The 13,405-nt window shown below is 55.8% G+C and overlaps 1 protein-coding gene across 1 annotated transcript in view; it reads right to left on the bottom strand.

Moving 5' to 3' along the window:
* The window catches only part of LOC104849313 (rho guanine nucleotide exchange factor 18-like), a 37,810-nt gene extending 26,543 nt beyond the window's left edge, over positions 1-11,267 (bottom strand). Inside the window, exons 1-6 of the mRNA XM_033759798.1 lie at positions 11,022-11,267; positions 6,024-6,148; positions 3,115-3,374; positions 1,998-2,148; positions 1,129-1,222; positions 77-134 (exon numbers count right to left, since the gene is read on the bottom strand). Of these exons, the coding sequence (XP_033615689.1) occupies positions 77-134; positions 1,129-1,222; positions 1,998-2,148; positions 3,115-3,374; positions 6,024-6,148; positions 11,022-11,217 (884 nt within the window). The 5' untranslated portion in view covers positions 11,218-11,267. The remainder of the gene's footprint in view (positions 1-76; positions 135-1,128; positions 1,223-1,997; positions 2,149-3,114; positions 3,375-6,023; positions 6,149-11,021) is intronic.
* Positions 11,268-13,405: the final 2,138 nt, after the last annotated feature.

The raw sequence follows: 13,405 nt of genomic DNA, 5'->3' as shown, positions 1-13,405 counted from the left end.
CGAGGCCCCCTCCCCGGGCCACGCTGAGGCCCAGTTTCTCCTCCCCCAGCGCGCCCTGGGTAGCCCTGGTACTCACACGTGGTCGGGCTCCACGTGATCCTTTTCCAGGCTCTCCAGCTCCGGGGGTTCGAGGCCTGGAAGCAGCCCCAGAGTAACGGGATCAGTGAAGCTCCAGCCGGGCCCCCGTCCTGCCCAGCCCCCTGCGGGACTGGACACTTCCCAGGCATCCGCCCCCGCCACTCTCGGGGACCAGGCAGGGGAGAGGACGGAGAGCCAGGGATGGAGGTGTCCGGTGCAGCGCTGCACCTGACTCTCCATTGGCCCTAGGAGATGTGCTTATTTTGTCTTTTTAAAACATTAATTTACAGCAGTGACGATTGAACCCCGGGGTGCTCCAGCCCTGAGCTACATCCCAGACTTTCTTACTTTTTATGTTGAGACACGATCTTGCTAAACGGTCCAGGCTGTGCCTTGTTTGCTCTGATTTTCCAAGACAGGGTCTTGCTATGTTTTTGAGGCTGGGCTTGAGCTCACTGTGTAGCCCTGACTGGCCTTGAACTCCTGGCGATCCACCTGCCTCAGCCTCCCAAGCCGAGTGCTAGGATGAGCGGTATAGCCTCCAAGCCTGGCTATTGAACCTTCTTATAAAGGGAGCCAGAGAGACTCCAAAAGCTGCCAGAAGAAAGCAGCCTGTGTGGGTTTACACAACACATCTGACTGACAGTGGAGAGGTGTAAGCCCTGAGGATAGAGAATCAGAGACAAAGAGGGAGATAAAAAGAGAAGCAGAGCTTGTGGGGTCATCTCAGCACTCTGGGAGGCTGAGGCAGGAGGACTGCAAATTCTAGCTCAGCCTGGGCAACTTAGCAAGACTGTCTCTCAAAGTTTAACAATAAATAGGTTAATTAAAAGGGCTGGGGATTTAGCTCAGTATGAAGACCCTGGATTTAATCTCCAGTACAGGGGAAAATAAAAATTAAAAAAGGAAGAGACAGAGGCAGAGTCAGGGAGAGAGAGGAGACAGAGCCCCAGAACGTGCAGATGCTGGCAGCTCTCTCTCTCCTCCCTGGACCTTCAGGACAGACATCTTGCCCTCTAGTAGGACGCCTGGGCTTGCAGGCTGGGTTACCTCTCACAGTTGCCGCTTCTGGGGAGCTGCTCTCCCCGCAGGCCAGGGGCGCCGATCGTGACCTCTCTCTCTTCTCCTTGGGGCTGCCATGGTCCTGCAGAGACGGAGACGGCTGGGCTGCAGGCGGAGGCTCCCAGCTGCACGTGGCCTGGGCACCACCATAGAACCAGGGGCCACACTTCCCTGAACCCCAGTCTCAGCCCTGGTTACAGCCACACCGACCCCAGCCCAGTCTGTGAGCTGGAGCTGCACAGACGTGTGGGATTCCCTGTGGATCTTGTTCTCCCACAAAGACCCTCCGGCCGCAGGCTGCAGCCCCAGAAGTCTCAGGTCTGCGGCAGGCTCTCGGCCACTGCAGACGGACTCAGCAATAAACAAAGTGCTCTTCTCCCTGCAGCCGGCAGCTGGGCGAGGGCCCTCGGAGTCGGAATGGAAGCTGCTGGATGAGGAGACCTCTGCCCGTGGCTGGGGTTAGATGCGGTGCTCAGGGCGGGTCCCCCATGGTTGGACCCTGGTAGCTTTCTGAGATGGAGGGAGACCAGGGGACACAGTCTCTCTCCCTGGGTGTCCTGCACCACCCCGGGGCTCTGCCAGCACCAAGCTGCCTGTCTCCAGATGCGGAGCCTGTACCTTGGTGCTTGAGCCATGCACCACAGACCTCTGGGTAGCGTAACGATTCTGCAGCAGTGTCTTTAGCCACAGAAGATGGGCTACTGCAGCCTGAATCCCAGGGCCTGGGGATGCTGGCCACACCCACGCCACGGATGCCTGCCTCTTCTTCCCCACCATGTTCGAGTCCTGCGAGTTGGTGCTGCTCTCTCTGGGAGGCAGCTCGTGCCACTGTCAGGGTGGGTCCAGGTGGCACTCACCTTGCCTGGGGATTCTGCTGCGGCCCCGCCCCTAGGCAGACAGCCCTGGGTCCAAGTCTTCAGGCCTTCTCCCGACAGGTTGAGAGCCAGACTAGCCAGTGTCCGGGGGAGGCAGGGGATCTCCTCCAAAGGCAGGGGGTCGCAGCTGAGCCTGTGGGGAGAACAGAGGCTATGGGGTGTCCACGGGTGCTGCCCACCTGGCATCTGGGGCCCCTCAGGTCAGGGAGGGGTCCGTATCTCCCCAGAATCAGAGGGCTCTGTGGCAGCACAGCGGGGAGAGGGAAAAGCCCAGTTAGACTTGCTAAAGCTACCTGTTTTGCAGACGCACCCCTTTGGAACAGATTCCTATTAGGGGGAGCCTGGGAGAGGCTGAGGGAAACGTGGCAAGGGGAGGTGGCTAAATGCCCTCCTTTTGCTGGATGCCAGCACTGTGGGGTTCACGGGGCCAGCCACGTGTGCCTGTGTTTTGATCTCGCGTGCTTTTTGCAAATCTGTACAGGTGGTGGGTGAACCGGGTGCGCTTGTCATCCCAGCACTCAGAGAGGCTGAGGCAGGAGAATCTGAACCAGACCCTGTCTCAAAATTTAAATCAACATTAAAAAGGGCTGGGGTCTGGAGCTCAGTGTGAAGGCCCTGGGGTTCCATCCCCAGCCCTGCAGACAGAAAGAAAACACAACCCATCCCACAAGTCTCACGGTGAGTGTGCAAATCGGTGGGTGCGTGTGAGCATGGCTATGTGCACCCAGCGCTCACAGGCAAGTGTGCCCATTCTGGTGTTTGTCTTTGGGGCACACCTGCAGTTTTCAATTTGGGCACGGGCGTGTACGCTGGATCCGTGTGCACGAGGGTCTGTGCACCTACGAGGCTCTATGCGGATGCACGCGTGTACATACGTGTTTGTGCACGCTAGTGTGTGAACACGCGTGTTTGTGCGACCACGTGAGTGTGCAAACACATGCTTGAGGTAGCCCTCCTGGTGGCCCTGGAGCTGGACAACCGTCGTGCAAGCCCGAAGCGCTTCCCGGAAGCTGGCTCTGTCCTCCGGACTCCGCTGTCTAAGGCGCCTCCTGGGTCCGCGCGGGGGTCCCGCCCCGCCCCGGCCCGTCCCCGCCCAGACCTCCGCCAGTCCTCGGAGCAGCTCCGCGACCGCTCCCAGCTGCGCCTCTGCACCAGAGTCTGGGCCCCATCCGAGCTGGAGAAGGGCGCGTCTCTCTCAGTTTCTGTCTTCGGGGAGCTGCTGTCCGCGGCCCCACCGGGCAGGCAGGGGGAAGAGGCCGCCAGGCCCAGGTCCTGGAGATACTCGCTGTCCTGCAGGGCCCCCCAATCCAGGCTGAGGTCCTCCGCGCTCTTGCTGAGCTGTTCTGCAAAATCATCTTCCTGCAGGAGGCGGGAAGAGAGGGCATCGGCCAAGGGGAAGCAGGGCCCGGGTCCCCAACACCCACACCCTGCTGTCTCGTCGTCCCGTGCAGCCCGGGCTCAGCGTTCCCACAGCAGGCCGATGGGAGAGGGACGTTCCCACCAGGGCTCTGCCAACCCGGGCCCAGGCTGGAGCTTGTGACCCTCCTGTCTCAGCCGCTCTGTGTTTGGGGGTTATGGATGAGTGGCACCACATCTGGCTGCCACTGTGGATTTTTAACCAGCAGGAGGCAGGGTGCAGTGTTCAGCCCTGCTTGGGGGTAGGTAGGGCACTTCTCCCACCCTGACCTCTCTACACATATGGCCTCTCCCTCCTTTTTATTTTTATTGCAATAAAATATACACAACATAAAATTTACCATCTAACCCCCCTACCCCAGTACTGGGAATGGAACCCAGGGCCATTGCAATGAGCTACATCCCCCCAGCCCTTTCTTTTTCTTTCTGTCTTTTTTTTTTTTTTTTTTTTCATTTTGAGACAGGGTCTTGCTAAGTTGTCCAGGCTGGGCTCAAACTCAGGGAGATCCTCCTGCCTCAGCCTCCTGAGCTCTGAGATTACAGGCATGTGCTACCATGCCCAGCTGACCCTTGTTTCTGTGCTCATTTCCCTTCTATTTCCATGGTTGCTGCTTGTGTGCCTCCTCTTTCCCTCTTGCCCTTTGAGTGCCTGCTTCTTTGGTCTCTTCCTAGACACCCACAACTCAGGGCTCCGGCTGGCAGAGTGGCTTCCTGACAGCCTGCTTTCAGGTCCTGCCTTCCTCCGCATCCCTCCATCCCTATCCCCTGAGTCTGGACAGCCTCCTCCTGACTCCTGTCTCTTTCCTCACTGCCACCCCCCACCCCGAGGGCTCCGTGGTGTGTCTGCTTTCCATCTTCCGGTAAATATAAACACGGCGGACAGCCTCAGGCCGGCGGACTCCCTCCCCGAGCAGGAACTGGGCCAGTGCTGGCGGGGAGGAAGGGCGGCCAGCACAGGCTGTCCCAGCTCCCTGCCAGTACTCGATGGCAGGCAAAGGGAGGCCTTTTCATCTGCCTGAAAGCTCTTGCCTGTCTTGCACCTCATTTCCCGGGTGAGGGAAGAGGGGAGGCAGGCCCTGGGGCTGCTGGTCAAACACTGCTCGGATGCGGCAGAGGGTGAGCTCCGCCAGGCCAAATCTCCCAGGAACCCCCTGTTTTCAGAAGCTCCCTGCTTGTACGTTCAGATACTGTAGGAATGCACTTCTATTTTGGGGTTTTTGGTTTTTGTTTTTGGTTTTTGGTACTGGGGATCGAACTCAGGACCTTGCACTTGTGAGGCAGGCAACGGAACCACGGAACTAAATCTCCCGCCTCCACTTCTATTTTTTGAAAAGTCTGCACACATATTCATCTTGCTGTCCGCCAGAAAAAGATCACACAGCAAAGCTACCGAGAAGGTTGTCTCATTTTGCCCTGTAAAAAAGTGACTTCAGACAACACGGCGAGCCAATCCAGACTGACATCCCTAACCCCAAAACCTGATGTCCAAACGCTCCAAAGATGTTTTGAGCGCTGCCACGGTGACGTGCAAGTGGAAAATTCCACACCTGATCTCGTGACAGGTTGCAGTCAAAATGCGGAGGCTCTAAAAATAGTGCCTAAAATGACCTTCAGGCTGTGTGTGTGAGGTGCGCGTGAAAACACAGATTAACTTGGCGGGGTATTTTCAGTCCTTTTGTTCTTTCTCGCTCCTCCCTCCCCTATACCTCCATCCCTAGATCCCCTCCTCATCAGCAAAAGTTCTACCTCCTGATTCCTATCGTCTAGCTTTTATTCTGCTCTTTATTTATTTATTGGTGTTTTGAGACAGGGTCTCACTACATAGTTGAGACTGACCTGGAACTCACTATGTAGCCCAGGCTGGTCTTGAACTCACAGCGATCCTCCTGCCTCAGCCTCCCGAGTGCTGGGATGACAGGCTTGGGGCACCATGCCCGGCCTGGCTTTGCTCTTTATTTATACTTTGGATTTCTCATGAAAGAGAAACCATGTGACGCTTAAGCTTGAGTGTGTGATTTATTTCATTTAGTGTCACGGTCATAGGGAGTATCCATTTTCCTACAAATTAGTCCAATTTATTCCTCCTTATGGCTGGGATATATGTATATATAATATATATAGTATATGTATATATAAATATACATACATACACACATTATAAATATATAAATATATATAAATATATAGTGATTTTATCCATTCAAAATTTTGTGTTTAGGATTGGGTCTTTCCCCCAAGATATCTCATGTATATGTGTGTATGTATATATTAATCCCACATCTCACTGGGTGTGGCGGCGCATGCCTATAGCCTCAGCACTTGGGAAGCTGAGGCAGGAGGGTTTCCATGAGTTGAACGCCACCCATCCAGCCAACCATCCGTCCGTCCCGTCCATCCGTCAGTCCATCCATCCATCCCATTCTTTCCTCCCTCTTCTTCAATTTCCTCATTTGTAAAACAGGGTAGTAATGACTGCTGCGTCTTGAGAAGAGCTCCCTCAGAAAATATATATCGAGTGTCTGGTAAAATGCAGGTGCTAAACAAAGTGTACTTGCTGGCCGCTCTTGCTCTCGATGCCTGGCTAACACCTGCCTGCTCATCCTGCATGATGGAGAAAACGTCTGGGTCCTCGGGTCTCCAGGGCTCACGGCTACTCTTGGTGGCCAAGGCTGCAGCTCCAGAATCAAAGGGCTGGACACATGACTTGGGCTCAGAACCTGTGGAGAAAGAGGGTCAAGGTATCAGAAGCCAGGACTTGAATGACAGAAAGAAGGGACGGAGGGGATGGCCCGGGGTGAGGCTTCAGTAGGTACGTGGAGGTGCAGGGGCAGGAATGAACCCTTGGTACAGACACCTGTGCAGGCGGACGCAGTGGGGTGAGTGGGCTGAAAGGTTTATTTTAGCTCACAGTGTAGTCAGGGCGCAAGGCAGAGGGCCTGGCGGAGGAGAGGGCTCTCCTCATGGTGACCAGAAGTAACGGCAGAGGGAGGAGCCAGAGAGGAGCGGCACCTTTCCAGGTCACGCCCCCACTGACCAGCGCTCCGCCTCTTCCACCCAGGCCCCGCCTCCTGACCGTGCCCTGGGCCGTGGATTCAGCGGGCAGGAGGAATCCGCTCATGGGCACCGCATCCCCACCATCCAGTCGCTTTCCAAACTCCCCGCCCCTGAGCGCAGGATGGTTTAGGGGTGGAGCTTGGCCTGGTTCCTGTTCACTGCCTAAGTTGGGCTCCCTGTGGCTCGGTTCACCCCACTCCCAGAGTCCGGGAGACCATCGTAGTTGGAAGCGCTGAGCCAAGGAGCTTACTCCCAACACCCTCGCATCCCTCTCCGAAGTGAGTGGGCTGGGGACACATGGTGGCCTCCCTGCCCCGAACCGGTGTAGCCAACAGACACGAGAGGGCAGCGCTGGCTCTCCTTGTCCCAGCCAGAGATAAGCCGAGAAAAGGGGACAGGGACATTTTTCTCCCCCAGCTGTGAATGTTACAAACACCGCTCCAGGTTCTGCAGATTGGAAACATATACAATTTTTTTTTTGCGGGGGCGCTCCTTGAAGAAAAAAGGATATATGTGATCCCAGCACTCTGGGAAGCTGAGGCAGGAGGGTCTTAAGTTTACCCAGCCTAGATAACATAGTGACTTAAAAAGATCCTGTCTCCAAATAAAAAAATAAATAAAAGCCGAGGATGTGGCTCTGTGCAAAGGCCCTCCGTACAATCCCCAGTACCACACACACACACACACACACACACACACGCACACACGAATGTAAAATCACGGATGATACATTGGGAGGTATCACAGACCACAGAACATAGTCAAGGGAGAAATAAACACGCTCTATGAACAGATGACAAGGCACCACGTGCATGCACGCATGTGTACCAGAATAACAGAGATTGGAAAACTGCCTGGCAGTTCCTCAAAAAGTGAATGTAGGAGGTTAGCACATGACCCAGAATTCTAACTCCTAGGCACCTACCTGCCTAAGAGAAGGGAAAACATTCACTCACCCGAGACTTGCCTTCGACGGCTTGTAGTAGTTTTATCCACCGCAGCCAGGTGGGAATACCTCAAATGCCCACTGGTGGATGAAATGGGCATACACACTGTGGTATATCCATACGGTGGAGTATTATTCAGCCGTGAAAAGGGTGTGGTGAACACATGACAACGAACCCGGACAACACACTAAGTCAAAGCAGCCAGTCACATGGACCCCTGTGTCATCTGACTCCATTCCTGTGAAATGCTCAAAATAGGCAAATCTATAGAAGACAGGAAGTAGCTTATTGGTTGCCAGGGGTTGGGGAAAATGGAGATTGTGGGTGTGATGAAAGCTTCCCCGGGGGGCGATGAAAATATTTTAAAGTTGATGTGGTTGTGGTTGCACAACTCTGGAAATGTGCTGAAAACCACTAGTTTGAATATTTTAAATGAATACATTGTGTGTTGTGGGAATTATACAAATCTCAATAGAGCCCTCACCAAAAAAGCATTATTGGGGCCCCTGGCAAAGCTACCACTGGGGCATATGGAGCCTGGGCCCCAGTTCCAGGCTTGGGGTGTAGAGGTGGGTGCTGGAGGCTGATGGGAGCTTGGGAGGGAGGGGTGCACCCCAAGGGGTGACAGAACAGGGTGCATGTAGTGCCTGGAGGAAGCCTGAGGTCTCCCAAATCCTGCTTAGGAGGAAGATGGAACCTCCAGCCATGCACTGGTGAATGCTGAAGGTTTAGGATCCAAAGGCTGAAGTTGAAAGTGCAGGGGTGGTTAAGTCTTTTTATGGAAGGTTGTGACCCAGGAGCAGGAACACTTGACCTGATGGCAGACGTGACTCTGATCCTGGTTCTTAGACTGGGCCCAAATCTTTGAGTCTCAGTCCAGGTGTCACAGATGGAACTTCATTCTTCTGTCTTGGCTGAGCCCTGATGATGTCACATACTGAGCCTGGATCTTGGTGTCATACATCATGCTCTATCTTATAGTCCAGTTGAGCCCCAAACCTAGTGTCATAGGCTTAGCCCTAATCCTGCAGTTGTAGACTTAGTTACCCTCCTGGTGCCACAAGCTGAACCTCAACTCTGGTCATATACTGAGCCTTTATCCAAGGCACAGACTGAGCCCTGATCCCAGACACAGCCTGAGCCATCCTCCCAAGTGACTTCCCCATCCTACCAGTAAGCAGGCAAGAAGCCCAGAGACCAGTCTTGCCTCCTTCCCACCTCACAGGACACCATACTTTGTCAAAGTCACCTCCACACTCCTTTACCTTGCTTCCTCTTTACTTGGTCCTTGCCTTAGTTTCCTTAGTCCCAATTCTTGACTGGGACTGAGTCTTCATCTGGGGCCATTGACTGAGCCCTGATCCCTGTGTCTGAGGCTGAGCCCCAACCCTGGAGTCACATCCTGAGCCCTGACCTGGTTTCATAGACCAAGTCCTTATTTACTCTCTCAGGCTGAGCCTGGATCCCAGTGTCATAAACTGAGCTCCATCAGTTGCGCATAACAACTGCCCTATACAGATGCCAGTCACTGTCACTGAGCTCAGCCACTGGTTTCTGCTCTCTGGTCCGTCTGTCCTGGAGCTGGTGTGTCTCCCTGGCATCCTAGTTGAATGGTCACTCTCTTTTCATGACTCTCTCACACTACACATTCCAGTCCCCTCCGCATGATGTTGAATTTTGTTTGTTTGAGACAGGTTCTCGCTACATAGTTCAGGCTGGTCTTGAACGTGCCATATCCTCCTGCCTCAGCCTCCAGTGTGCAGAATGACAGGCTATCATCACCACTCCTGGCTGGCTTAGAATGACACTCAAAACCTTTTCCACCCTGCCTCTCGACTCTCACCATCCCTGCGCTCCCAGGGCACCATCCTCCCATGTATCTCTGTGGCATGTCCACCCGGCAGCCCTCCTCTTTCAGCCTGGCAGCGGAGGGCTCTGTTGGGTTCTTGGCAGATTCAACTTGAGGGTTTTGATGGTTCTGCCCTCTTTATCGATGCCTTGCTGTGCTGTAATTACTTCACTTGCATTTTTCTGTGGCCCATGGGTCGAATTCAGCTCCCTGCTAGACTTGATAAATAAAGTTTTATTGGCACACAGCCACGCCTGTTCACCTCTCTATCACCTGTTACTTCCACCCCACTACAACTGCGGAGTTCAGTAGTTGCATCAGAGACCACACGGCCTGCAAATCTAAAAATATTTACAGCACCCCTTCACGCAAGCCAGGATGAGGAAGAGTTGGGATTTGAACCCAGGCATTTCTGAGTTCAAAACGGCAGCTCAGGGAGGGGGATTTGGCTCAGTGGTTCCGCCGCCTGCCTCACAAGTGCAAGGATCCAAATTTGATCCCTGGTACAAAAACAAAACAAAGCAAAACAACAACAACAAAAACCCAGCAGCTCACAATCACCAGGCTGTCCTGTGCCATGTTGGGTTGGGCAGAATCAGTGCCCCTATGTTTATGGATGATGGACGATGCCCAGACAGCCAATCATGGAGCTGCAGAGGGGCGCGGGTGGCACCATTCTCCCTGATCCCTGGGCCAATGCCAGCAGGGATGCGCCTCAGAGCCACGCAGGGCCACGAGTGCGTCTTGGCACGGCCCCCTTGGTTTTCAGCAAGCTGCCACCAGCCCGGGTCAGCCTTGGGCGGCCTCTTCCTCCACAGCCCCCACGCACCAGGGCGCGAGGGTCACCGCCAGTCCCTGCGGCTCACTCCACCTGCTGGCCTGAACACCAAGCCTCAAGCTGCCGAGCAGCTGGGAATGACCAAGCAGACCTCCCTGGGGCCCAGGCCGCCCCGTACCGGCAGCCTCGCTCACCAGGCAGCACCTACCACCGAGGCAGCCCCAGAACAGGCGGGCCTCCAAGTCCCAGCACAGCTTGCACGCTCACCTTGGAGACCCAGGCAGCCTCACGTGGGGTGGGGAGCACAGGAAGGCCTGGAAACCAGGAGGCGATGGGGGCACGGCCAGCCTTGCCGCAGTGTCCCCCACACCAGGTCCCGGGGACCCAGACGCTACCTGGTTCCTGCCAAGGCCTAACTCAGGGGGCTGAGATTCAGCGGAAGTGTGTTTCCTGCTTCCCCAAAAGGGTTCAGCCAAGGCTTGTGGGACGGAATCCAGGGCCTCTGCAGTCCCTCTGGAGGTAAACCGAGGTCCCAGGACTCTGGAGGGTGTTGGGCCCCAAGGCAGTGCCCCCCCGGGGGTGTCCAAGGGAGGCTCGTGCCTGGGAATTTCAACCCTGCCTCCTACGCTGTCACCCTGAGCTCTTGTCCTGCAGTGGCTCTGGGAACCAAGAGTACCGGGGACACCCTGTGTGCCACCAAACTGCCCCTCAGGAGTCCAGGGCCGAGCTGGGGGGGCCTTCTCGTTCGGAGAGAAGTCCTGTGCAGGGCCTGGGCGGTGACCCCCCTGACACAAAAAGCCCTTGACGTCCCAGGGGACACCCGGGGTGGGGAGCCGGGGTCAAGGAATCGGGGTGGCTTAGGCGGAGGCTGTGCCCGGCCCAAGGGAAGCCTCCAGGATTGGAGGGCACTGTGGGCGGGCAGTCCAGGGCTCCAGGGCCACCAGCTGCCACCTGCCACTCACCTCTCTTGAAAGCCCACCGTTTCGGCCACAGCTTGGAGAGAGCCGGCCAGGAGTGGTTGAGCGCCGAGGAGGCCATGGGGCCTCGTGTCTGAGGGTGATGGGCCGGAGCCGGAGCAGGAGCCGGGCCGGGAAGCCCTGCCAGGACCCGCTGCCAGCGAGAGGGGCGGAGACTGCAGCCCAAGGCTGCCAGACACATCAGCTGATGGCCCGGGCTGTGGGAGGGGGGCCCGGGATCCTGTGCTGGGAGCAGGCCAAGCCCTTAGCACCCCAAGCCCCCTCTGCCCATCCTAGAGGACTCTCCTCCGGGCTGCACAAACCCAGCCTGGGTATGCGTGAGTGTGTGTGTGTGTGGGCATGAACCGTTATCTCTCTACATTAGTGCATTGATGGATCAGCAGATAGAGTGTATATTTTCAGGTTTGTTAGTATGTGTTTAAGTAAGTCTTGAGACTTTGGGTATGGTGGTATGCACCTGTAATCTCAGCATTTGGGAGGCTGAGGCAGGAGGGTTGCCACAAATTGGAAGACAGTCTGGGCTACACAGTGAGTTCAAGGCCAGCCTGCACTAAAAAGTGAAATCCTCTCTCTCTCTCACACACACACACACACACACACACACACACACACAGAATGAGTAAGTCTTGAGTGTCAACTTGTCTAGGTGGGGGTGTATTTGAGTGTTTAGATTTTTTTTTTTGGCATTGCTAGAGATGGTACCCAAGGCCTGGTGTATGTTAGGCAAGTGCTTATTGCCGAACTACATCCCACCCCTTTTTATTTTTATTTTGAGATAGTATCTCACTAAGTTGCCCAGGTTGGTCTTGAACTTGTGATCCTCCTGCCTCAGCCTCTCAAGTACCTGGAATCAGAGTTGTATGCGCCATGCCTGGCTTCCGGGTGGTTTTGAAAGTCTCTGTAATACCTTGTGTATGTGTGTGCGCGCGTGTGGTGCTGGGCCTTGAAACCAGGGCCTTCGAACTGAGCTACGTGCCCAGTCCTTTTTGAAACAGGATCTTGCTAAGTGGCCTGGGCTCGTACCAGGGCCTTCGAACTGAGCTACGTGCCCAGTCCTTTTTGAAACAGGATCTTGCTAAGTGGCCCAGGCTGGGCTCACTTTTGTGATCCTCCTATCTCATCCTCCCGGAGTGCTGGGATCACAAGTGTGTGTCACCACGCCCGGCTCATTATCCGCGTGTTGACCGGTGTATCCGTATATCAGTGTACGGTGTACGTTTTCGGGTTGTCCGTGTACATTTGGAGTACTAACTTCTCCAGGTGGGGATGGATTTGAATCTTTGGGCGGAGACCCAGCGCTCTTGCAGGCTCGTGCTGCCCCCTGCCGGTGACTCCCGCGCCCGCTTCTCCCCTCCACACCTCTCACCTCCTGCAAAATCCTTGCTCCCTGACTCACAGGGCAAACTCACTTCAGGACAGTGCCGTCTGGAAGTGGAAAACAGAGCGATTGTCAGGGCCCAGCCCATTCTTGCCCCATCCTAGCGGAAAGAAAATCAGACGCTGAAGCGTCATCAGTTGGGGACCGTCTGTAATTCTCCGTGCGGGGATCCTTCACAGCCCAGCTCTGAGACCTGGGGTGCACCCCTGTCCCACCCTGCAGCCGGCAAGTGCTCCCCCTGCCCCGTCCCCGGGCCTCCTCCTGTCCTCACCCTCCCTGCTCTGACCCGGTCTGGTCCCCACCGGTTCCCGGGAGGCCTCTCTCTATCCCTGCTGTCTCGCCTCGAGTCCCAGGGCCTCTTTTAAGGGCCCCGAAGCTCTTCCCGTATGGACTCGAGGCTGTGATCCTAGCTTTCCGGGGGTGTCGCTACCTCAGCTCCTCCAGGAAGAGGCGAGCTGGAGCAGGGTCCACGGCGTGGACCCCAGCCCTCCACGGACCTCCACGGACCACGAGAGACTAACAGAGCCCAGTAATCCCACGGGAGGAGGCTCGCATGGCACTGACAAATGGAGCCAGTCCTTGCGCACATATTTTCAGACCTCTGGCGCCTTTAGGTAAATGGAACCATGAAAAGTGACACCTTGGATGGTGGGGGGGAGGCAGGAGCCTGGTTTCAGACTGGGAATCACCGCCAGTCTTTGTTTTGAGGTAGGGCACCGGAAGTTTCTGAGCCACACAGGAGCCGTGGGGGTGTGGGTGGCACAGGAAGGAAGGGTTCGGTGTACGACACCCACAGGCAGGAGAGCGTGAGCGGCCGCTGTTGCCAGGCACCTGAAGGTCCTACACGTATGGCCTGGTGAAGACTCTTACAGAGGGGCCAAGGGCTCCCAGAGAGGCCAGGCCACTCACCCACAGCCACACAGAGGCAGGGGAGCTGGGATTCGAACCCAGACCCATCCAGCACAGCGATGGTGGCAGGATAGAGCACTTG

The sequence above is a fragment of the Fukomys damarensis genome, unplaced genomic scaffold, assembly GCF_012274545.1.
Source record: "Fukomys damarensis isolate Sample0158 unplaced genomic scaffold, DMR_v1.0_HiC HiC_scaffold_37, whole genome shotgun sequence".
Taxonomy (NCBI): domain Eukaryota; kingdom Metazoa; phylum Chordata; class Mammalia; order Rodentia; family Bathyergidae; genus Fukomys; species Fukomys damarensis.
Note: the sequence above shows the minus strand (reverse complement) of the source record. Positions and strands in the feature narration are given on the sequence as shown.